Source organism: Paracoccidioides brasiliensis, assembly GCF_000150735.1.
Source record: "Paracoccidioides brasiliensis Pb18 unplaced genomic scaffold supercont2.8, whole genome shotgun sequence".
Lineage (NCBI taxonomy): Eukaryota > Fungi > Ascomycota > Eurotiomycetes > Onygenales > Ajellomycetaceae > Paracoccidioides > Paracoccidioides brasiliensis.
The window spans coordinates 860,861-881,521 of NW_011371365.1; the positions used below are offsets into that span (position 1 = coordinate 860,861).

The 20,661-nt window shown below is 48.1% G+C and overlaps 9 protein-coding genes across 9 annotated transcripts; 8 read left to right on the plus strand and 1 right to left on the minus strand.

Moving 5' to 3' along the window:
• Window positions 1-702: 702 nt before the first annotated feature.
• On the plus strand, window positions 703-1,179 carry PADG_12113 (uncharacterized protein; the record flags this gene model as incomplete). The annotated part of the gene is made up of 2 exons (XM_010763669.1): window positions 703-1,090; window positions 1,148-1,179. The coding sequence occupies 2 exons, from the start codon at window positions 703-705 to the stop codon at window positions 1,177-1,179; spliced, it is 420 nt and encodes a 139-aa protein (XP_010761971.1).
• A 1,035-nt stretch (window positions 1,180-2,214) lies between these two features.
• Window positions 2,215-3,003, plus strand: PADG_06442 (uncharacterized protein; the record flags this gene model as incomplete). Its single annotated transcript, XM_010763586.1, has 3 exons — window positions 2,215-2,256; window positions 2,364-2,630; window positions 2,791-3,003. 3 exons carry the CDS (start codon window positions 2,215-2,217, stop codon window positions 3,001-3,003), a joined length of 522 nt encoding a protein of 173 aa, XP_010761888.1.
• Window positions 3,004-4,502: 1,499 nt separating this feature from the next.
• On the plus strand, window positions 4,503-4,792 carry PADG_06443 (uncharacterized protein; the record flags this gene model as incomplete). Its single annotated transcript, XM_010763587.1, has 2 exons — window positions 4,503-4,567; window positions 4,645-4,792. 2 exons carry the CDS (start codon window positions 4,503-4,505, stop codon window positions 4,790-4,792), a joined length of 213 nt encoding a protein of 70 aa, XP_010761889.1.
• Window positions 4,793-6,325: 1,533 nt separating this feature from the next.
• PADG_12114 (uncharacterized protein) lies at window positions 6,326-6,562 on the plus strand (the record flags this gene model as incomplete). Its single annotated transcript, XM_010763670.1, has 1 exon — window positions 6,326-6,562. One exon carries the CDS (start codon window positions 6,326-6,328, stop codon window positions 6,560-6,562), a length of 237 nt encoding a protein of 78 aa, XP_010761972.1.
• A 477-nt stretch (window positions 6,563-7,039) lies between these two features.
• PADG_06444 (uncharacterized protein) lies at window positions 7,040-8,229 on the plus strand (the record flags this gene model as incomplete). The annotated part of the gene is made up of 2 exons (XM_010763588.1): window positions 7,040-7,163; window positions 7,301-8,229. The coding sequence occupies 2 exons, from the start codon at window positions 7,040-7,042 to the stop codon at window positions 8,227-8,229; spliced, it is 1,053 nt and encodes a 350-aa protein (XP_010761890.1).
• Window positions 8,230-13,366: 5,137 nt separating this feature from the next.
• On the minus strand, window positions 13,367-14,141 carry PADG_12115 (uncharacterized protein; the record flags this gene model as incomplete). Its single annotated transcript, XM_010763671.1, has 2 exons — window positions 13,367-13,860; window positions 13,967-14,141. 2 exons carry the CDS (start codon window positions 14,139-14,141, stop codon window positions 13,367-13,369), a joined length of 669 nt encoding a protein of 222 aa, XP_010761973.1.
• Window positions 14,142-14,599: 458 nt separating this feature from the next.
• PADG_06446 (uncharacterized protein) lies at window positions 14,600-14,830 on the plus strand (the record flags this gene model as incomplete). Its single annotated transcript, XM_010763444.1, has 1 exon — window positions 14,600-14,830. The coding sequence occupies one exon, from the start codon at window positions 14,600-14,602 to the stop codon at window positions 14,828-14,830; it is 231 nt and encodes a 76-aa protein (XP_010761746.1).
• A 1,476-nt stretch (window positions 14,831-16,306) lies between these two features.
• Window positions 16,307-19,284, plus strand: PADG_12116 (uncharacterized protein; the record flags this gene model as incomplete). Its single annotated transcript, XM_010763672.1, has 2 exons — window positions 16,307-17,266; window positions 17,479-19,284. The coding sequence occupies 2 exons, from the start codon at window positions 16,307-16,309 to the stop codon at window positions 19,282-19,284; spliced, it is 2,766 nt and encodes a 921-aa protein (XP_010761974.1).
• A 719-nt stretch (window positions 19,285-20,003) lies between these two features.
• On the plus strand, window positions 20,004-20,269 carry PADG_12117 (uncharacterized protein; the record flags this gene model as incomplete). Its single annotated transcript, XM_010763673.1, has 2 exons — window positions 20,004-20,129; window positions 20,159-20,269. The coding sequence occupies 2 exons, from the start codon at window positions 20,004-20,006 to the stop codon at window positions 20,267-20,269; spliced, it is 237 nt and encodes a 78-aa protein (XP_010761975.1).
• Window positions 20,270-20,661: the final 392 nt, after the last annotated feature.

Sequence of the window (20,661 nt, forward strand, 5' to 3'; positions counted from 1 at the left end):
ACAATTTCTCTTTTGATGTGACATACGGAAATGCAGATCCGAAAGAATGAAGCGGAATACGGAAAGAAAAAAAAAAAAAAAAACCACTCCCAGAAAGCAAAAGATGGGCAGTGTCACAACTTCATCGAATAGGTATGTTATCAATGTCTACATCGCATCGCTGCCCACCTCTCTCGCCTCCCTCCCTTGCCTCGTCCCTCTTGCCCCTCTTTCATTCTGCGTGATGCCTGTCTATATCCGTGCAGCCTCCAAACCAAATGATGAGAACTCCATATCGTCATCCTTAGTCGTACGCCCGTTGAAAATAGCCTACATCGCATCCTCGTCTTATCCTGTCCCTTGCACAAGCAAGGGCCATGAATCGGAGAGCTTGGGATGTAGGTTATATAGGGCAGTGACGAACATTTAATCTTCTCTCTGATGGCCTCTTCCTTTCTCCCTCTCTCTTTTGCAACTGTCCTGTTCTTGACCTTGAAGACAACGACTTGGTTTGAGTAGGGCTGACTTGGTTTCTTCTGATCAAAGAGTTAGTTTCGTTTGAGGCCTGTGGGTTCACGGTGGTGAACCAGAGGACATGAATATTTGTAGAGATTTAACAGCCTATATTTGTAATAATGGCGCTTTGTACGGCGATGGAAGCCAGCCCCGGTCTTATATAATAACTCTGGCTCTTTTCCCGCTTTCTTCCTCCGGGAAGAAGGGATGGATAACGTATTCCTCAAGAATCTGCTTCTTTTTGAACTTGGAACTCAGCCTCTGGCTGGACAAGCTTCATATCGTCCTATGATAATTAATGCCGTGGTTCCTTCTCTACCAACCAATCACCCAATAGTCCCCCCATCATATCAAAAGCTCAAAACTTCTCCCTATCGACAATGTGGAAAAAACATCTCAAACACCTCAGATCACCTCACCCTACAGCCACCGACATCGATTAAGACGTCAAACGTGAATAACCACATGGTCCGAGAACCTTTCCCCTCGGTCCGGGACTCGAGCAAATGGATCTCCTCAGATTTCACAGGCGACGGAGTTGCATCTCTCAATTCTTCATTTGTGGTTCCCGGCTGCACCTTGCGCACTGCACTAGGTAAGCACCCAGCATTGCATCATATTTTGACTTTCTCCAACCAAATGTTTATTGCAGGGATTGTTTGCTGGCAGACCGCCCTGCTCTGACGTTCGGGGTTTCAGAATAATTCGGTAGAGGATGGACCCTCTACATGCTGGAAACCAAGATATCGAATGAAATCCCTCCTGTCGAATGTTGTGATGGGGTTGGTTCTTGGTTGTGACACATGTGACAGCAGCCGGTTGGAGGATTCAAGCACAACAACAAACGTGATGTTGATTTTTCGGCAGACCTGCGAACCTGAGACTTCTTCTCCTGCTTAGAACATAAACGGGGCCTTCACCGAGTCAAGAACCCTCATCTTCTGCTTCATCTCGGGGAGGCGCAAACAATTGGGGCCCAGTTGAGTTACGTCCTTCCACTGCCGAAGATCACGATCGAGGCCCGAACGCAGCAGAACAGCAGAACAGCAGAACAGACAGCCCACCCGGATCAGACTAAGTTTCGCACACGATGATCTAATCACGAAACATTCAACCCCCCCCCCCCCCCCCCCCCTGCTTGACTTCATCGCCAAAACGAACGAACCTGGGATGTTTGTGGCTTGAACCCCAAGCTCCCAGCTGGCAACACGTGGTATGACATCATGGCCATCCAGACCACATCCACTTGGCTCAATGGCAGACAACCCGAACAATATGGCTCAGGCTGCAATTGAATTCCGATCGGAAAAGCAAAGCTTGCAAAATGGCAAATACAACCAACCTTAATTCAAAACTCCCAGGAATGAAGCTGAAAGGGAAGCGATATGACGTAGCCTACGTGGACTGCACTCATAAATGGGCTTCCCGTCCACCCACTTTTAAGTGCCTTTGTTCCCAAGGCCTGTTATTCGCCTCCTGAAACACAGCTTTTTTCGACTGCAATTCAGCGATTTGATTTCTGAGCTTCGGAGATTCTGAGCTACCTCTGGTATGATTAACCAAACGTCTCTACTGGCACTACGAGCGGATATTTGATATCTCACAATTTCTCTGCATACGGGCCATAGCGTCATTATTATCAGATTGGGAAACGGTGCACACACGTCACCACGTCTCGCGCATCTGGGCATCCAGCGTGCGCACAAAAACACAATCACAATGGCATTGAGAATGATCAACATAGCCCTTCGGGGTGTCGAGGTATGCATCACCGAGAACAGCAACCCCTTGGCCTCCCATCACACGTCGAATTCCCAAAGCACAGGAGGGAAACCTTGATTGCTGAAGCACTCTTTGAGTCCACACAGTGGTTCTTCACGATAATCATCATGGCTCTCATCGGCAATATGATAGCAGACGCCTTCCACGGCAGCGCTGCATCAGTGAGCTACATCCTATTCGTATCGGCATTTTCAATGCTGACACTCTTCTACCTGACCGCCGCCGCCATCAGCGAGTCGTTCATGATTCACCCCCTCGTCGTCTGCTTCGTCGATTTGCTGAATGACATCTTCATTTTCTGCGGTGCGGTGGCTCTGTCCTTAAAGCTGCGCGTGCGTGATTGCAGTAACGAGGTACGTGTTGCAGACAAAAAGGCAAAACAAGAAAGAAAGAAAGAAAGAAAGAAAGAAAGAAAGAAAGGGGAAAGGCGTGGGAAGAATATTTTACACCCAAAGGAACATGCGATTTGGAGAAGACTGGTTTATACTGACCTGGCAAATCCATCTTTTGCAGGCCTTCACCTCCACAAACTCGATAACCAGAGGTGCACCGGACCAGGAGAAGCGCTGCCGTGAAGCGCAGGCGGCCACAGCCTTCCTCTGGTTCCTGTGGGCTGCATTTATAGCCTCGACAGTCATCTCTGGGCTTGGAGTACGTGGAACGATGGCTGAGATGCATGGTCCCCGTCCTGGCCGACGGGGTCACCCATCAATGGCCCAAGTGTAGAGCGGCCGGGGAGGGGGAGGAGTGGCAATGTCGCTAAGAGGGGCTTTCTGTGAAAGTTGCTGCTGGAACTGGACCGAATCGAAGCATGTGGTGTTTATATTTGACCTCTTGAAATCGAAATTGTTGTATAACCCTTTTCTTTTGAGGTGCTTACGGAATGTTCAGGGCCGGCTCAGATCTATTTGCGCGCGATTCGATTCTATTATTTTTCCTCTTTTTAAGGCCATTCCACGATTTGGTGATTGAGGGCCATGAGAGCCAAGTGGAATATTCCACGGGAAAAGAATCATGTTTTTCAGGGTGTTTTCGTGATCGTTTAGTCTTGTCCACATATAAAGTTGAACGCCAAAATAACTGTCTGATAAGATGGATTTTGTATCTTTCATCGGGATAGTTGGTTTCCGGCATGCGGAGTACGTGCATGAATGAGAGGCGCCTCTGTTTATGAAAAAAAAAAAAAAAAAAAAAAGAAAGAAATGACCAGTTTTGCGTTTCTTCGCTGATTGCCTGTTGTTCCTGTCCAACGGGCTTTACCCACTGCTGTGTCAAATGCCTAAAACACATATACAGAAGGATGCTGTGATGCGAGAGTCAAATATCCCGCTGACCTCTGTCTAACTACAGATAGCAGTATTTGGTGGAGGCAGACAAGGCATTTTTCAAGGATTCCTTTTTATCAGGTCTTGGATGAAATTCCTCTGCAACAGGGGTTCTCTAAAAAAAAGCGCCTTTACTCTGACATCCGGACCTGTTTCCATATCCCAAACATCATCATATTTAAGCTGTGCTTGTAATGACATGCTTCGCAAACAGGTCCAAAAATGAGATGGTAACTAGTTAAGCAAGGCAAGGCAAGGCAAGGCAAGGCAAGGCAGCCGGGCCGTAAACTGATTCTCTGATGTAGCTAGGAAAACGCCCTGAAGAATCGTTGCCCTGTCGCGCATACACACACGCACATTCCTGAGACATAGTTACACGGAAGATAAATCTCTCCTGTTGACTCCACATTTCCGCGACACACAGTCTGTTGGTCGACTTGTCCAGCCCTAGCAGGGCCCACTTTGTCACGCCGATCCAGCGGGATAGTGTCAAACCGCTGTTTAAAGCAAACCCGCGATAGCTAGCTAGCTAGTTAGTTATTCAGCATCGCTCCATAGGAGTCAGGACCCGACCTGAAGAGGACGATGTGAAGTTACGGGTAGACATGACCGTCCGCAGTTACTATTCCGAGTCTGTCTTCGGTTTGTGCTGCTCGTCAATAGCTGAAGGCGAACAAACAAGGTTGGCCTGATCCAGAGACATACGACACGCAGGCTGGGAGGTTAGTTGCGCGGAGGTCTCCGTACAGATAACTAGATCAGAGAAGATTCTGCGCCTCCAACCGCCCTATTTATCGCGGGACATAATCCCATCCCATATTTTTTATATACAGCGTGCAGGGATGCTTTGGCACTCTCGGGCTGGCGGCTGCGAAGACTTGACTATCTATGAGGGCAGCGATGTCGCCATTTCATTCCGGCGCCTGGAAAGATGGGAGATCTCTGGAAGTGGAGGCTGAAGGTCGGTATGTATAATAAGTATAGCCCAGGTACAACATGAATCGCTGCCTACTTTACACCTGCTTACGGCAAATACGTCCAGTCTCATCATTCCCAACCGCAAGCTTCTGAGTAGTACAATGAAGATCTCTGTGGGCCTGGTTACGGTGATTGCGAGACTTTCGATACTGGCCTCCCTCTCTGACATACCTGGGGAAACACAGGTGGTCGAAACAGCTGGCGAGAACTAAGTTTGTCGGAGACAGCTTGACATCAATTTCGGCTCGGCACATCTATGTGATAGATACATTCTATTTGCTGCGAGGCAAAAAATGGCAGCTTTAGTGGCCCGACACAGCAACAATGCCATGAGAGACACCGGGTTATCTACTGCAGACGCTTTCTAAGGAAACTCGGAGCGCTGCAGACCATTTGGCCCCAGAAGCTGCAAGGCGCTTCCTCAACTCGAGCCCTTTCCTGTTGAACAAGCAGCCGCAATGGAATGCATTTGTCGGCCTTTTAAAGTATTGATTGGATCAAGGCCATTTTGGTCGTCCCCTCCAAGATTCGGTGGGCGCTTCACCAGATTTCCAATCGGGAGATAGCCACCACCCAGCGCCAACCCCCTTCCCCTCAATCAGAGGGGTCCTAGAGCATTCAGGGACTGCCGTTCTTGCAAGTAACTCTGGACCTCGGAACTGTGGGGTGATAACGAAGCGTTCAATTTCTGTATACCTGGGTGTCATGCATTACCAGGCCACGTTGTTACATTAGCTGGTCTGTAGGAACGGAAACAACGGCGCAAATCCGCTCGGGGGCTGGTTGTCTGTCAATTGGATTTCCAATTTCTCGAGGATGGCGTACTGGAGCCAGCTCTGGGCGCGCTCACTGGCTTCTGGAGATTCATTCATCTTGGTATCCTCTTAGCGAAGAGGCAGGGGATTGAAAAAGATAAGGCAAAGCTAAATTTCCAGGAAAGTCTAAAAACGGCACATTTGGGGCAGGGGATAATATTATGGAGAAGCTCATTAAGCAAGAGAGAAAAGAATTCCATGCAATGTTGAAGAGCGAAGATAAGATCTTACCGGCAACCATAATGTGCTCGGTGCTCACTCTTGTCGCATAACTACGCAGCAGATGGCGGGTCTTTTTCAACTCTCCAGGATGAAGAATGTCCGCTGCTAGGTTTTCTCAGGTTTCGCAAGGTTCAAATACTTAAAATGCTCTTAAAGACACCACATTCATCATGAATACATCCGGCTGTTGAGAGAATTGGACACAGTTCGCCCTAGTTCGCAGCCGTTAGAATTTTTTTTTTTTTTTTTTTTTTTTTCTTTTGAAACGCCCCAATTGTGAACCAGAGGCTGTGAACCAGAGGCTTCTGTGACAAGGTTACAAAGATCTCACACTTCACAATGTTCACATCCGTTGCTGCAATTTTATTCTTCGATAGGTTGGGTCTGTGATTTATGTCAGGTTGACTCGTCCCTCTACTTAGGGAGGGAATGGCCTCGGACTGCGTGGTTTGCACCCTCTGTTTCGATGCTGAGTGGACGCGGAATAATATTTAAGTTACTACACCATTCATAGTTACCTGGTTGAAGGTCAACCTGTGAATCGAGAGGATGTTTTCTTCCTCCATCGCTGGTGAAACAACAGAAATGCCACGAATAAATCATCAGAAAACTCACTGATCATTAATCTAAATACTCACATCAGCCCCAAACATCGCTGCGAGAAAACCCAACCGCCCGAGACTATTATTGGAAGCAGAGCGGGAGACTATGACACTTGACCAACTCCTAAAACCCTCCAGACAGTCGTTGCGGGCGACGATGTCTAAGAATAGGCGCAGCGAGATTACTCTTCTTCCCCCCCCCGGTCTAGGCTCATCCCGCGACATTACGGTGCCAACCCCTGATCCGCCCAAATCTAGCGCCTCTGGGCACAGCGTCCGCCTGGCTCAAGGCTGGTTGTTCGGCACGAGAGTTGGCGCAGAACTGCCAAAACAGACCATTTAGACTGGCACTGGGGACTCGGCAGCAGGGAATCCGCCAATAATGACGGCCAGGCTGTGAGATGAACAGGGCAGTGCGGGTGGCATTTGGAGTCGGGGAATTGCTTCATATTGGCTCGTATATAACTCCTTCGCGCCTGGCATCCACTCTCCTTTTTTTATTTATTTTTATTTTTTATATTTTATTCTTTATCCCTTATCATTCTTAAACTCACCCTCCTTTAATATTCCCGGATTATCGTTTTTCTTCTGTTTTGTTGCTCGTTCATATTACTATTGGGGGGATCTCTATTTTCCTTTCATTTTCCTCTTTATATTCCCTCTCCTTCCTTCGATTTATCTGCTCTGTATAAAAAGGGCGCTCGTGTTTCATTGCCATCATTCTATACTCTCGTTGTGGATACCCAATCTCTCCGCGTCGTCTTACAGAAATTCATAGAGAGCTCGGGAAGGGGGAAGGGCTGTGAAAATGAAGGCCACCATGGGCTTTCTGCTCGCCTCGTGCGCAGCCGTCGCTTCGGCATTATTCCAGGTCGAGGTCAAGACAGCTGAAGATAAACATGTTAATCTCGTTGTAAAGCTAGATGAGCTGGAGAGAACATATCGTATGTCACTCGAAACAACCCCTGAGAAACATACAGACCTTAAATGCGCCTCGACACGTATCACGCTTATATATATATATATATATATATATATTTGTATTTATATCTACTAACATACCCTCCTTTATCCCATCCAGGCTCCGCAAGTAGCGGATATGGCGCATCTGTCAAAGAACCAGGGATCTACTGCCAAGCGTACGCAGACCCCAACGGCCGCGACGAACTAGGCGAGCCCTTCAGAAAGGGCAAAGATGTCGTGTTTGCAAAATACTCCAAGGCTGCGTTGCCTATCGGTTCGTTCTTGTGCGTTGATGAGGTGTCCAAACTGCGACCAGATGGGAAGGCCGGTGATCGTAAAGAGGACGACAACGATTTACAGCTTAGCGGAAAGGGTGGGGATGATGATGATGATGACGATGACGATGATTTAGAACCTGGAGAGAGAGATCAGGGTGATGATGCTGAGGGTTCTTTGGAAGCTGACGGGGAAGATGGGTACGGTGACGATGACGATGATGATGATGATGATGATGATGATGATGATGAGGCGGATGGGGATGATTTGGATATCGACTGGAAGGATTGGGATGAGGACGGGGGTTTGGACGATGACGACGACTACGGAGAAGATACATTGTCCGACGGACATGCCTCAAATTCCAACAGCAAAGGTCTAGTCGATGACCTGGACGACGGAGATGATGCGGAGGATGACGAGAACTCTCTCAAATCTGGCAGCCATGACAGTTCCAGGTTTGATTTGGACGACGATGAGGCGGATGTGGACGGCGCAGATGACTTGGACGACGACGAGGCGGATGTGGGCGGTGCAGACGACCTGGACACAGGTGATGACGATGGCGATGGCGACGATGATCTGGAGGCCAGCGGGAGGGACGAGAACAGGAAGCACGCTTTGAAAACTAGCGGGAAGGGCGAGAATGCTGGGAAGGATCTCGAGACTGACGGAGGGGACGGTGATGACGTTGAGAGTTTAGATCTCTATGATGACGAGGATAAACTCGATGAAGATCCAGCACAGAAGAAGCATGGACTGCACAGCTAGAGCGGGACTGTGCGGATCTTGACAATGAAGTCGTTGACGATGTAGTCATCTTGCAGGAGGCTATCTGTTTCTTCCAGTTTCGTCAAGAAAAGCGAGGCGAGGGTGGGAAGAGATGCCAGCCGCTGCAATTGAGGGTGGAGTTTTGCTTAAATTGAGGGTATAGCGTCCTGCGACGATGGGCGATGTAGATAGATGGATATCATTTCTCTCCTTGGTTTCTTCGATTTCTTAATTCTGGGTTTTTCATTTTGGTTTACATTCATATATATATAACCACATAGTTGTCTTCAATTCCCATTTTGTTTTATATACATTGTTCTTGGAATAAAGCACTTGTTTCCCTTCTTGTTTTCATGGTTTGTTTTAGCTGTTGGATATAGGACATTTTCCCTGCTCATCAGAATAGTCAATCGTGGTCAAACTATTCTGGAGCATGGCTCAAGGGTAAGATACAACACATGCATACATTGACTCCTTGCTCCGTCCTCTACACCACAGAACAACCATTTGAGATATTGGACATGTTCCCACCCTCTTTCCTCGCATGTACACCATCTTGCCGCAGTCTGCGCAGTCTTCTTGTTTTCCTGTTTTCTGCCAGACAAAATGAAGAATACCAGATAAAACCAACCCCGTATGTGCGGGTCCTGGTTCTTTCGTCTAATTAACCAGGAGGCTTTTAGAAAAACCGTAGCTAGTTCTTACAAGCCAAGGATGCGTGGAGGGATAGTTAACTCAGAACTCCGAGGGCCGCTCTTTTCAACCTTATTATAACTTAGGAGCTGAGATGGATAAACCTGTTTCAAATTTCTGTCTTCATCTTCCAAAAGCTCGGAATGCCTGCTACGTCCTGGGCACAACCGAGCGCGCTCTGTTCTGCTAGGATCCAATTATGGTAAACCCGGACATAGCCCATCATAGCGTCCGCTATGTGCGCATGTTCACTTGTTCGTTTGTTCGCATATTCACATATTCACATGTTCACTTGTTCGCTATGTCGGCAACCTCCCTGCCGCCGCCGTGGCGCATATCTTAGTCCGTAACATTTCTCGATATCCGGGGGCTGCTTCATCGTGAAATGTTATCCAGACTGATGGTACGTTCGTCCAAATCCAGCGGACCGCCTGCCAGACGTTTCTTTCAGTGCGAGTTGTTACATGCGAAGAACGCATGTGGTTTCATCCAAGTGAACCTGGCATGGGTACGGTTATGTCTGCACCCCCCATCGACCAGCTTTTCGTACAAGTGGGCCATGATAGGAAGCCAGGGTTGCTTTCCTATCCGTATCTGCTTTATTGTATATGCTAGGCACCGGAACCCATTCACTGTGACTGCCCAGCTCTCCAGCCAGCAAATCTCCTGGCTATTCTCATGGTCTCGCTTTCGCTGCCGCAGGAAGGAGGAGGGTTTTCTATCTCGAACGAGGCGGCGCGAGGCGACCATTCAACTTCATTAGGGCATGCTTTTAGCTACTGGAGCAGGGAATTCAGTCCAGTCGAGCTAGAGCACATTTCTTGTGATTCCAATTCCATCCAAATTTAATCGTTGGCCCAAAGTTCCATCCTTGCCGAGTAGTCCCGGCTTCGTGATTGTCAGACAAATCCTGGGGAGAATTTTTATGCCTGTATCCATCGCCCCTTTTGCCTGCATGACTCTTTGACACTCAGTGTACTTCTGCTGGAAAGCTCTGAGACGATGCATCTCTCTCTACTCCCGCGATCTTATCAATTTCCGGTGGCCGACACCACTAGAGTTTACAACGCTCTGTTTTAATATGGCGAACCTTTCGCAAGGCGATCAAAACGCCATTGAAAAATACCCTTTGAACGACTCCCTGAGTCATTTACAAGACTTGCTTCAAGACAAAGAGAAGTTCTACATGACACACCCAATTTGTTATGATGGTGCTCTCGATCGGCTTGATGAGGCCTGTTAAAAGACAATATCACGACTTGCTTTCTGTTTTACGGGGTACAGAGGCAAGTTCTTGTTCTTGAGTCAAGTATTAGCAGCGGCAATGTAGCGTTGGAAATTTTCGCGTCTATTTCAGCGTGTTCAAAAAGGCGACTTCCGCTACACCTGCTACCGCCCGCTGGTGAGACTTGTCCATCAAAAGGCATCTATACAATGAAGAGAAGGGGTGGAGGGACTGGCCAGAGCATGTAGTGGGGGAAAAAAAGGTGCTAAAGTGACTGATAGATGTTTATCAGGAGCTTAATCAGTTTGCAAAGGCACATGGCTCGGCTCCAAAATTGCTGTAGAGGAACCCATTGCAACACGCAAACTCGATGTCGGCTTCGTCAATGATCCAAGTGACACCGAAGACTCCATATGCCGCTTGTCTTAGGTTTTCTCATACCCGGAGAACTGAAGGATGATCCCAAGCATGACAGCCTCTCAAGAGAATGGCCTTGAACTTGGGAAGGTACGCCACAGAGGTCCTGGAAGCTCAGGATTCAAGTCGTTTTGTTCTGGGGCTCACGCACTGCGGACCATTTCTCCGCCTGTGGCAATTTGACTGCCTGGGAGGGATAGCATTAGAGAGCTTTGATATCAACACAGATAGTCTCCGATTCATAACCATCATTCTTGGGTTCCTCTTGATGAGCCCAGAGCAGCTTGAATTCGCCCCCCCCCCTTCCCTGTAATCGCTATCGGAGACAAACGTTCCATTGAGGTAGCGAGGAATGGCAAAAAGGCAAGGCTTATTATTGATGATGTTAGTAAAACCCAAGCTTGTGGATATGCATCTGGAATTCCGTTCTGTTTAACGCCTTGGTCAGTAGGTCTGCCGGATTCTGGGTGCTACGCAGGTAACGAATCTCTAGCTCGCCGGCTTCAACGTATTCTCGAATTGCGTGGTATCGTATATTGATATGCTTACTTCGAGAATGGCTCGTTTGGATGGTTGCTAAGGCGATTGAGCCTTCATTATCCACATAAAGCATGGCAGGCTCAACTCATTCGCATTCCAGGTGCTTGTATTCTTGAGGAACTGGCGTAGCCAAATTGCCTGTTTGGCCGCATCAGACAAGCTTATATATTCAGCTTCAGTACTAGATTGCGCTGTTAGGGGTTGCTTTTTTGATGACCATGTAATTGGCGTGCTCCCTAGAATGAAAACCTGGCCACTAGTAGACTTGAATTTCGTGGCATTAGCATAAGCCGTATCAGCGTAGCTGCTTAGGAGTTCGCTGGTGGGCTGGATTTGAAGCTTGTAGTTGAACTGTCCCTTCCAAATAACGTAGCACGTGCTTCGCCACTTGTAAGTGAACTTCTCGGGGTTCAGCCAGGAATTAATTGGCTTAACCGGCTAGTTGCGTAGGCTAGATCCAGTCGTGTTCCAATGGCCAAATGCATCATTCTCCCGATAATCTTTCGGAATAAGAAATGTTCATTTTGAATCTAATGGACGAGACTCTGATTTCTCTAGTTTTTTTTGCTGGGGCTGAGAGAAACAGGTGTTGCATAACTCATCCTCAATCTCTATACCAAGAGAATCTTCGTTAATTTGCCGGCATCCTTCATAGGGTGGAATTCTCTCATTTGTTGCTTCACAGATTCAATATCATTCTTGTTCTTCCCTAGGATTAGAATATCGTCGACATATAAGGCTATAATTGTACCGTGTTTGTTGACAAATACTCCGAGGTCGGCTGGTGAGGGGGTTTGAAACCAATATCTTGAATATGATTGCTAATCTTACGGTTCCATAGAAATCCTGACTGCTTCAATCCAAATAAGCTCTTAAGCAGTAGTAGGACTGCGTTATCATTGAACTTGCCTAGCAGTTCAATTCCTTCAGGCAATTCCATGTGAATTTGTTTATCAAGCTTCGAGCCGACGTACGCGTTCATTGCGTCTAGCAGGCTTATGTGCCAGTCGTGCTTTACGGCTAGTGTGAGTAGCATTCGAAGGCTCTCTAGTCGGATGACAGGGGCGAACGTATCATTGTAATCAACACCATATTGTTGGGAGAAGCCCCTGGCTACCAGTCTGGCCTTGAACCGCCCAGGCTCTCCAGTTTGGAGGTTGTATTTGACCTTGAATACCCACTTGCATGAAACAACTGGCTCACTGGCTGTGCGTTCAACTACCTTCCAAGTATCAAATTTGGTGAGGCTTTGTCATTCTTCCGCAATTGCCTTGCGCCAGCGCTGAGCATGTAGTGGGTCTGTGATGGCATCTTGGTAGGTATTCGGTTCAGGGACTTTCTTTAAGGGATTGGTATCCAACCTCTTGGCCAACATTATGGATTCATGGATTTCATCTTCTAGCATCCCTTGTTCTCTAATAAGTTGAACTCGTTCGGATTCTCTGTGCTTCTTGCCTCTATTATTGATATAGGTTTCGCTCTCAGTGGCTTCTTTGGCTGCCGCTTAGGTCTTGAAAAGCTGGTGGTGATTCTTGCTGACTGATATGTGAACTTGACACAACAATTCACCAATTGGTTCCCCAATTCGCTCGTCTGTATATTCGCTGCCAGGGCTGTGAAGTTCAGCTTCTTCATTCAGATCCTTTATTAAACTTTCTAGCTGGCTGGCTTCCTAACGCGGCCTTCATTGCCAGACTCACTATCGGAATCACTGATCTCAACTGTTCGGGGTGTCTGATTGACTGAAGAATTCAGTGTTGGTAGATCTATCAAACTTTCGAATTCTTCATTCGCTCCCCCTTGCTTCTCTCCCCCTGGATTGGAAATTTTGGCAGTCTCAACAAACTTCGGGGAAGTGACCTTGATTACCTGCTTCTTCTGCGTGTAAACAAGACACTGATTCTGTGATTCTGTATAGCCAAAGAAGATTCCCTCCTCAGCTCGTGGAGAGAGCTTGTCTTCGCTAGATTCTCCATCTTTGCCAGCTTCCTTGCATTCCTTAGCAAAACGACCTTTCTTGCCGCAGTTGAAGCACTTCACTTTCCTTCTTCCACCTGATTCGACTGACTGACACACTAGGCCCTTGAGCATTCTTCCATCTCAGCATGGTGTCATTGAACCGCTGAAGGATAAGATTCCTTCTGGTGTTGCTCTGGCTTTGCTAGCAACTCTTCACTCCTCCCAACTGCTTGCCACACCGAGGCTTCATATTCTTTTGGTAAACCTTGGAGGAATGTCAACCGTAATTGATCCCAAGGATATTCAACTCGCCCAGTGGCTCTGGTCATATACTAGAGCTTCCAATTGGCCTAATCCATCTGTAGGATCCTGACCTGGTTCAAGCTTCCAATTTGAGATCTGCTTTCGCATGCCATTCAGGGTCACACCACTAACTGTTCCATATCTCTTCTCTAGGAATAGCCACTGATCCTCTGCGTACATCCCTGCGTACATCCCTGCGTACATCATATGCCTGATTGCTGTTTGATCTCCTGGGCTGATGGTCTTTGATATCGTCATTGGAGCTTTTGCATTCAGTGCCCTCCAATCTTCATCATCGGCTAGGGGTTGGATGCGCTCGTCCGCAGATTCAACTCCGGGATTCAGTGGGCTAGCAGTTGGGGTAACACTACGCATCCTTTCAAATGCAGTCGCGGTCTCATTCCATATCTTTGTAATCTCTCGTACGGGCTTCCATGCTTTCTTGCTCATTAAATATCGTTGAATCTGGCCCCGACCAGTGGGCGTAATTGCTGCTACTCAACTTAGGAAGTTCTGTTCCGGCCCTATATTGAATCCTGGAATCCACTGTATATATATGCTTGATCCGCCAGTCAAGGCTTCGAGCCTAGTCTTTGCTACTAGGGCTTCCGTGCAGCTCTTGCAGCAGCCGGCCTGTACTAACAGGGCTTTCGCCTAGTTCCTTTTTAGCTAGGATTTCCGTATAGGCTTCGTTAAGCCTGCACTTCGCTGTCGATTCCCTCGTTCCGCAGCTCCGGGCTGAAAAAGGGTTGTTAAGCCCGTAGTACAGCACCATGACATGCTGGATCGAATAAACAGAGCTAATGAATGAATGGAGACTGTGTCAAGCCGGAAAGTAGTTATTTTCCCACTCCGGATAGAAGGGCTATCTATATAAAAGATTACATAAATGGTATTAACTACAGCTCAGTGATTCCTGTTACCTTGCTGAATTCAGCAGAGCCTGAAAAGCCATGGCTTGTGGTATGATATGGACTTGCCCTGGGAAGTCTGGAAAGTTGTGTCTTTTGTGTGAAATTATGTTGCTTCAAACCTTTGCCCTCGGAAATCCTCAAAGTGACAACACCGTATAGATTAACTCAGAGGAAGAGCGACAGGATTAATCTTCAACCTGCTCGGTGGCATCGTCATTGCTGATGCTTTCGTGCTGCATGGTCAGCAACTGCGACCCCCTTTCTTCTTCTATGTGACGCTAAAAACATCACCTTAGCTGCATTCCCTATTATCCTCGTTATGCTCGCTCGCATATCATCTGTATTTCAGCTGAATAGGAGAAGGCATATATTTCTAGATTCAGGAGAACGGCCCATGAGCGAGGGGGCCATCATGACAACTGATGGCCTACAGGAAAATGCCATGATTGACAAAGCCAAGGGTGATTCTCCGCAGGATGTCATATTTGCGCATGCTTCTATGGTGAATGGGTCACAAGCCTGCCTGCTTCTGAGAAGGAAGACGGGTTGAAACTGGGGGGGGCTGGAACTGCCAGCCCCGAGATACAAGTCATGCATGCCGTGCTTATGTCTCTTATTAAAAAAAAAAAAAAAAAAAAAAAAAAAAAAAAGGGGAAGTTTGTGATATACATTGACTAATCAGATGCATCATCCCAAACGTCAGTTGATCAGGTAAACTGCTTGTTCAGGTGTCATGCAACAACAAACAGTTGATTATAGTAAACATCTCTATTCTTGAAACCAGTGCAGAAGCTTCGTCATCTCAATATACATAGAAATCTTCTTTTATAGAAGTTGATGCATTAAAAATATATATTTTTACTTTTTCCGTTTGGATCATCTCAAGCATCACGTGTATTACCCCTAGAACTGTTTAAGATGTCAACGCATTTTGACTGCGTATCTTGGTGATATCTCTCTGCTGAGTTGATAATGATTGACCCTTTTACTCGTACTAGTTAAATTAGTTATCAGCGTTGACGTAAAACGCCGGAAATAAGGTTTCCGAGGACAGCGAGCCACCGTTGCGGGTCCCTATTGGTTGAGAAGGGCTTGGTGTCTTCCTTCCGGCCCGCTGAGTCTTCGCCGCTTCCCCTTAGGAGCGGGCACCGGAATGGGTTTAGCGTAACCCTAAGTCGGGGGATCCCAATCAGGGCTGCTTGCCGCCAGTCACCCGCCGGCCAACCGCCAATCACAGCCAGTCACCCACCAATCAAAGCCGCCAATAAACCGCCAGCCTAACGGCACAAGCCCCCTAGCCCTGCCCCTAGCATTAATTAAACCATCCATCAACTCACAGGGGACTGGGGGGGGGGGGGGGGGGGTTGGCTTTGGGGAGAGTTGTGGGGGGCTCCTCTTTTGGGGGGGGGGGGGTGGTGGGTGATTTTAAGTCTACCCCGCGCCCCCTTTAAGAAATTTTCGTGTGCCCCCCCCCCCCACCCCCTTCTCCTCGGTCTCCCTCACCTCTCTCTCTCTCTCTCCCTCTCCCTCTGCTCTCCAGTTCTCTTATTTCTTTCTTTCTTTCTTTCTTTCTTTCTTTCATTCTTCTTCTACTTCTTCTTTCTTCCTCATAGCTTCGACGTACAAAGAGATACCTGTTCCAATCCTGACTTGTCATAACCGACCTGCCTCTCCTCTGCCCCAAGAGAGAGGTCCTGGCGCTCTCGGTCCAAGAGACCCCCTGGTTCTCTCCTCTCATACACACACCCCAGTTTCAGCCAGAGCTGCCTGTTGATTTCCTTGCCTTCTGAGCCATATCAGGCGTGGAAGAAAGCGTGCGAATCGCTGTGAGACTAACTGCCCGATTGCTCAATCGAGGACTGCAGATTGGCGAAGCTTGTCTGATCCTCAACGTCTGGGCTAGAATTAGAACAAAACGCTGGTGAAGATATCATATTTGGCATTCCACTATCCCCTCCTGACATTATTCAGTCTGCATACACCACATCTCTTCATTCTGAATCCCCGGTATCTCATTCTGTACAGCATGGATGCCTCATTCATGTATTCATCCTCCCGCGTGGAGGAGGAAACCCCATGCGTCAACAACAGTCAAGTTGGCCTTGCTCCTCTGGAGGACGACCTGTGCTTCACCTCCCACATGAGCTCCGGTCTTGCGGTGGACTGCGAGTTTATCAAGCTTCCCGACATTGATATTCCATACGACTCTTCGGCCTGGGACTTCTTCAATCCCGGCCTCTTCACCTCCACTGCCTCCACTGCCTCCACTGAACCTGCCTTCCCCATGCCTGCTTCCCGCTCTACTGTGGACGATTCTTCCTTTTCCCACATAGATTGCCTCCCTGACCCATCCTCCATCTGCTCTGATACCCTTCTGTCCTTCCAAGATTTCTGCTCCAAGGTTTCCCCTCCTGATACATCGTTTCCGGAGACCATGTCGCCCTCATCCGCCGCTGACCCCAATCGGCGCCTCAACTGGGTTAAATCTACCTTGCGGGACATTGTCATGTCCAGAGCAGCTGCGGATCCCCGACCTGTTCCGCAGCAGCGGAAGCAAATGGATGCTTCGATTGCCATTTATTCCGAACTCCACAATGTTCTGGGCCCCTGTTTCGTTGAAGAGAACCTTCCCTATGCACCGCCAATGGTCTGGCAGCAGAGCTCTACGAGTACGATCGGCTCGTCATTCGATGCCCAGTCATTCTCTACCGTGACTGGATCTCCCGCCTCGTCGACTGGCGCCCTCCCAAAACGATCTCCCTGCATCAACACCAGCATTCCAGCCAAGTCAGCATCATCAGCTGGCCCTTCCCAAGCTGCACAACCACCCATTACCGGCGGCGTTCAGATGGTCCTGGATCTCAATATGAATGAGGCGACGTCACTCCCGAGGAAACATCGCCCAAAGACCCAGGAGGAGCGACGGCGGTACATTGCGGTTCGCAAGCAGGGCGCCTGTGAATGGCATCGGAAGCAACGCAAGAGAGTAAGTTTTTTTTTTTTTCTTTTTTTCTTTTTTTCTTTCTTTCTTTTTTTTTTTCTCTCTCTCTTCCCTATTTTTATCTCTTTCAAAAAAAATAAAAATAAAAAATAAAATAAAACAAAATATAAAAAAAATAAAAAATTACTGCCCTTCCCCTTCTCCTGTCCTCTAACACAATTGATTGCGGTATCCCGTTTTCCTAACAGTCTATTTAGTGCACTTGTGCTACATCTCCCGTCATGGATATGAAGCGAAAGCAAGCAAAAATGAAATGTACTCGAAAATCTATCTGCAAAACACCAAGAGTTATCCAGACGGAATGGGCCGGGGATCTGCGGTCTCACCACCCCTCTCTACAGCGACAGCGGTCCGGTGGGCTAGACAAGTCCCTATCCTCAGAGAAAGATTATCTCAACTCGATCGAGGACACTTCACAACGCTGCTCTGGACAGTTCTGCAGCTCTTTACACTGTGAATGTCGCTCCAGATTAGATGAAATGATACCAACGTATCCCGATGACTACCTGATGGAGATCCCACGTAGATCTATGTTCCGTTGTTCTCGCAACCAATACTCTTCTCCATGCGACATTTACACGTCCTCCAGCCCAATGCCAGATTACCCATGGGACTACGATCCTGGGGTTAGTAATATGCCCTCTCCACGCTGGAACCCCAAGGTAGATGACCTCAGACACTGCCATAACAACCAGCCGCAGAATGCAAGCGAACTAGGCTGGATATCGAGACCGGTCAGGCATCCCGATATTGCTGATGGCCAAGAAATACAACGGCAGGATATGATACTTGCTGCAGTGTCTGCAAGGGACAACACTCTGCACAATCGCCCAAGCCGCAACGCCCTTCTGGCCGCCCTTTTGCCAAACACATTATCACACGGTATCCCGCCAAATGACACAGAGGCGCTGTCAACTCTGTTGGCTCGCCGGCTCGCCGCAGACGCAACTCACCACCTGCCAGTAACGAGTCACGCTGCCGTTAGCGGGACTAATGCGCCGGTTTCCCATGGACAATTATTCACCCAACATCCCCCTGTCGTCCAAAATGGGGAGTCACAGTCCGTCTCTTCGCAGAACCCATACAAGGACGCCAGTTCCTCTATCTCTTCTTCAGCCACCCTCCACATAAGCCCCACAATGGATTTCGCGCCGCCGCATCGCGCAGTGTCCAGCGGCGCCACCAGCGAGCCACATCCGGCTAACACATGGGACCAATGTTCTGCACAGCGTACCTTTGAACGCAGTGCCTCGCACTCGGTTTCAGTTTCTGAAATGGCTTGCACAGATGGCCCGTCGGGTACGATATGGGGAGAGATAGTGTATCTGATGATGATTTGCGGCATCTACCTGACGCTGGCACTACTCTCCTGCGTACTAGATTCTCGACGTGGGAACGGACTATTCGGGACAACCTCCCTGGTGTTGCAGATAATACTATTAACTGCAGACCCCTGTATCAGAACAGGGCTTTTCTGGATCATGCTACGCCCTATTATTTTAAGGACAGCAGTGCTCTACACTGGCAGCGGACCGGGCTGGGTCTCAGTGCGCTTACCGAAAGTATTCGAATGCGTAATACAGTTGCCGAATTTGCTCGAATGCAGTAACAAGTTCGCAGATGTTACCGGATTGGTATTTGGGAACGTGTTACTGCATCCAAGAAATTTCGGTAACCACACTACGCATTTGAAAGCATTCAGTAACAGAACCCTGCCCAGCGTAACTCATAGTAAACTGTACCAGAATTCGAGATCACTCTCAACCGTTCCGATCTGGGCCCTGGCAATGCACTGCTGCATGGCACTTGGTATGCCACAAAATGCTCTACATACTTGCAACGGGGCACGAGATGCAGCCCCGAATTTCCACAGCCGCCACCCACATCATCGATCAACCGCGAAAACAGTGTCTTCGCTCTCTCCTGATTCCGTTTCCAGTAGACGAGCAACAAGGATGTCGAGCAAGCTACGAAGTGAATCTCTCCCGCTTTCTTTCAGTTAATCGTTTCCTCCTCTCGAAGCAGATGACTTACGACTGGGTACCAGTCATGGTAAGTCATCCGTTTAAAATCCCAACCCGGGACTCGGACCTTGGAATGAATGGTTGAAGTTAGGCTAGGCTAGTGGCATTCTCGCCAATTCTAGTTACCGATATATCTTCCGTACAAAAAGGTTCCCCTTGCTTCATTTCCCACCTTTTTGTCTTGAAGTTATTACCCCCTTCGTTCCATAAGCAACAACATCGCTTTACTATCGCGCTTCATATTTCGGGTTTTTTGAATTTCATTCGCGATATGCTGGTTACCCTCTTCCCCTTCCCACAAAACGAACATGTGTCCTAATAGTAATTCAATATCACACCACTCTCCCGTTTGAGGCGCAGAATTTACATAGTGAGGGAGGGCTGGAAAGAGCAGAAGCATCACCGACTCCCTTGTAAAAGGTTGAGATGGGTTTCATTTTTCTTGTATATAGAGAGACTTTTTTATATTTTTGGTTTTTGTCTTTAGACTTCCGACAATAAGGAAGGTTGAAAGTCTGTATGCTTCTAATTACGGGTTTTTTCTTTCTTTCTCTCTTCTTTTTCTGTGTGTTTTCGCATTTACTAAGTAACTGTCTATATGGCAATGAGGTGGCGCTCATACAAACCTCCCAATAATATACTACTTATCTCCTTTCCCTCAATTTGGCTGAGGATTGCCTCTTCCATAGTTATTAATCATGGACACCAGTGCCCGACAGACTTTCAGCTGGGTGACCGGGGAAGTCCAGCCGCTCCATAGCGAATGTCCGGCAACGGCAATCGTGAAGTGGTTGGTGGGAAGTTTGGTACCTGAGAAGTTTAAGGTTCGGGGATCTGGGTTCAACCTTTACAGGCTTCCCGCGGAAGGTTTGAGTTTGCGCCGGAACGTCCCATGGAGGAAAATGACGTCACAGGCTACCTGACGTCACCAGCTTCAAGATCAGGAAATGACACGGAGTGGTAACTGCCTCCATGAAAGGTATTATATACATATATATGTATATATAGAGCCCCTACCTCATAAACAAACATCTATCATTGCTTATGTGCTTCTGCAGCCCAACTTTCAAAACAAATGGCCATTGGATATCGAAAACAAAACAGAACCCCCCCTTCTTCCCCCCCCCCCCGTTCAAAAAAACCTGGGCCTAATTTTTTTTATATATTTCTTCAAAAAAAACAAAGAGTAAGGGGGCGAGGGGGGGGTACCGTGATTGAGGGTGACTTTCGTCGTCTGCCTTGTGGGGGGCTGCGTGTTTGCAGGTGTAGGTGGGGGGGGGCTTAACAAAGGTGGGGGGGGGGGGAGGAAGGAGGCACAAGGGGGGGTCCACTCGCATGATTGTTTATCTCTCTGGT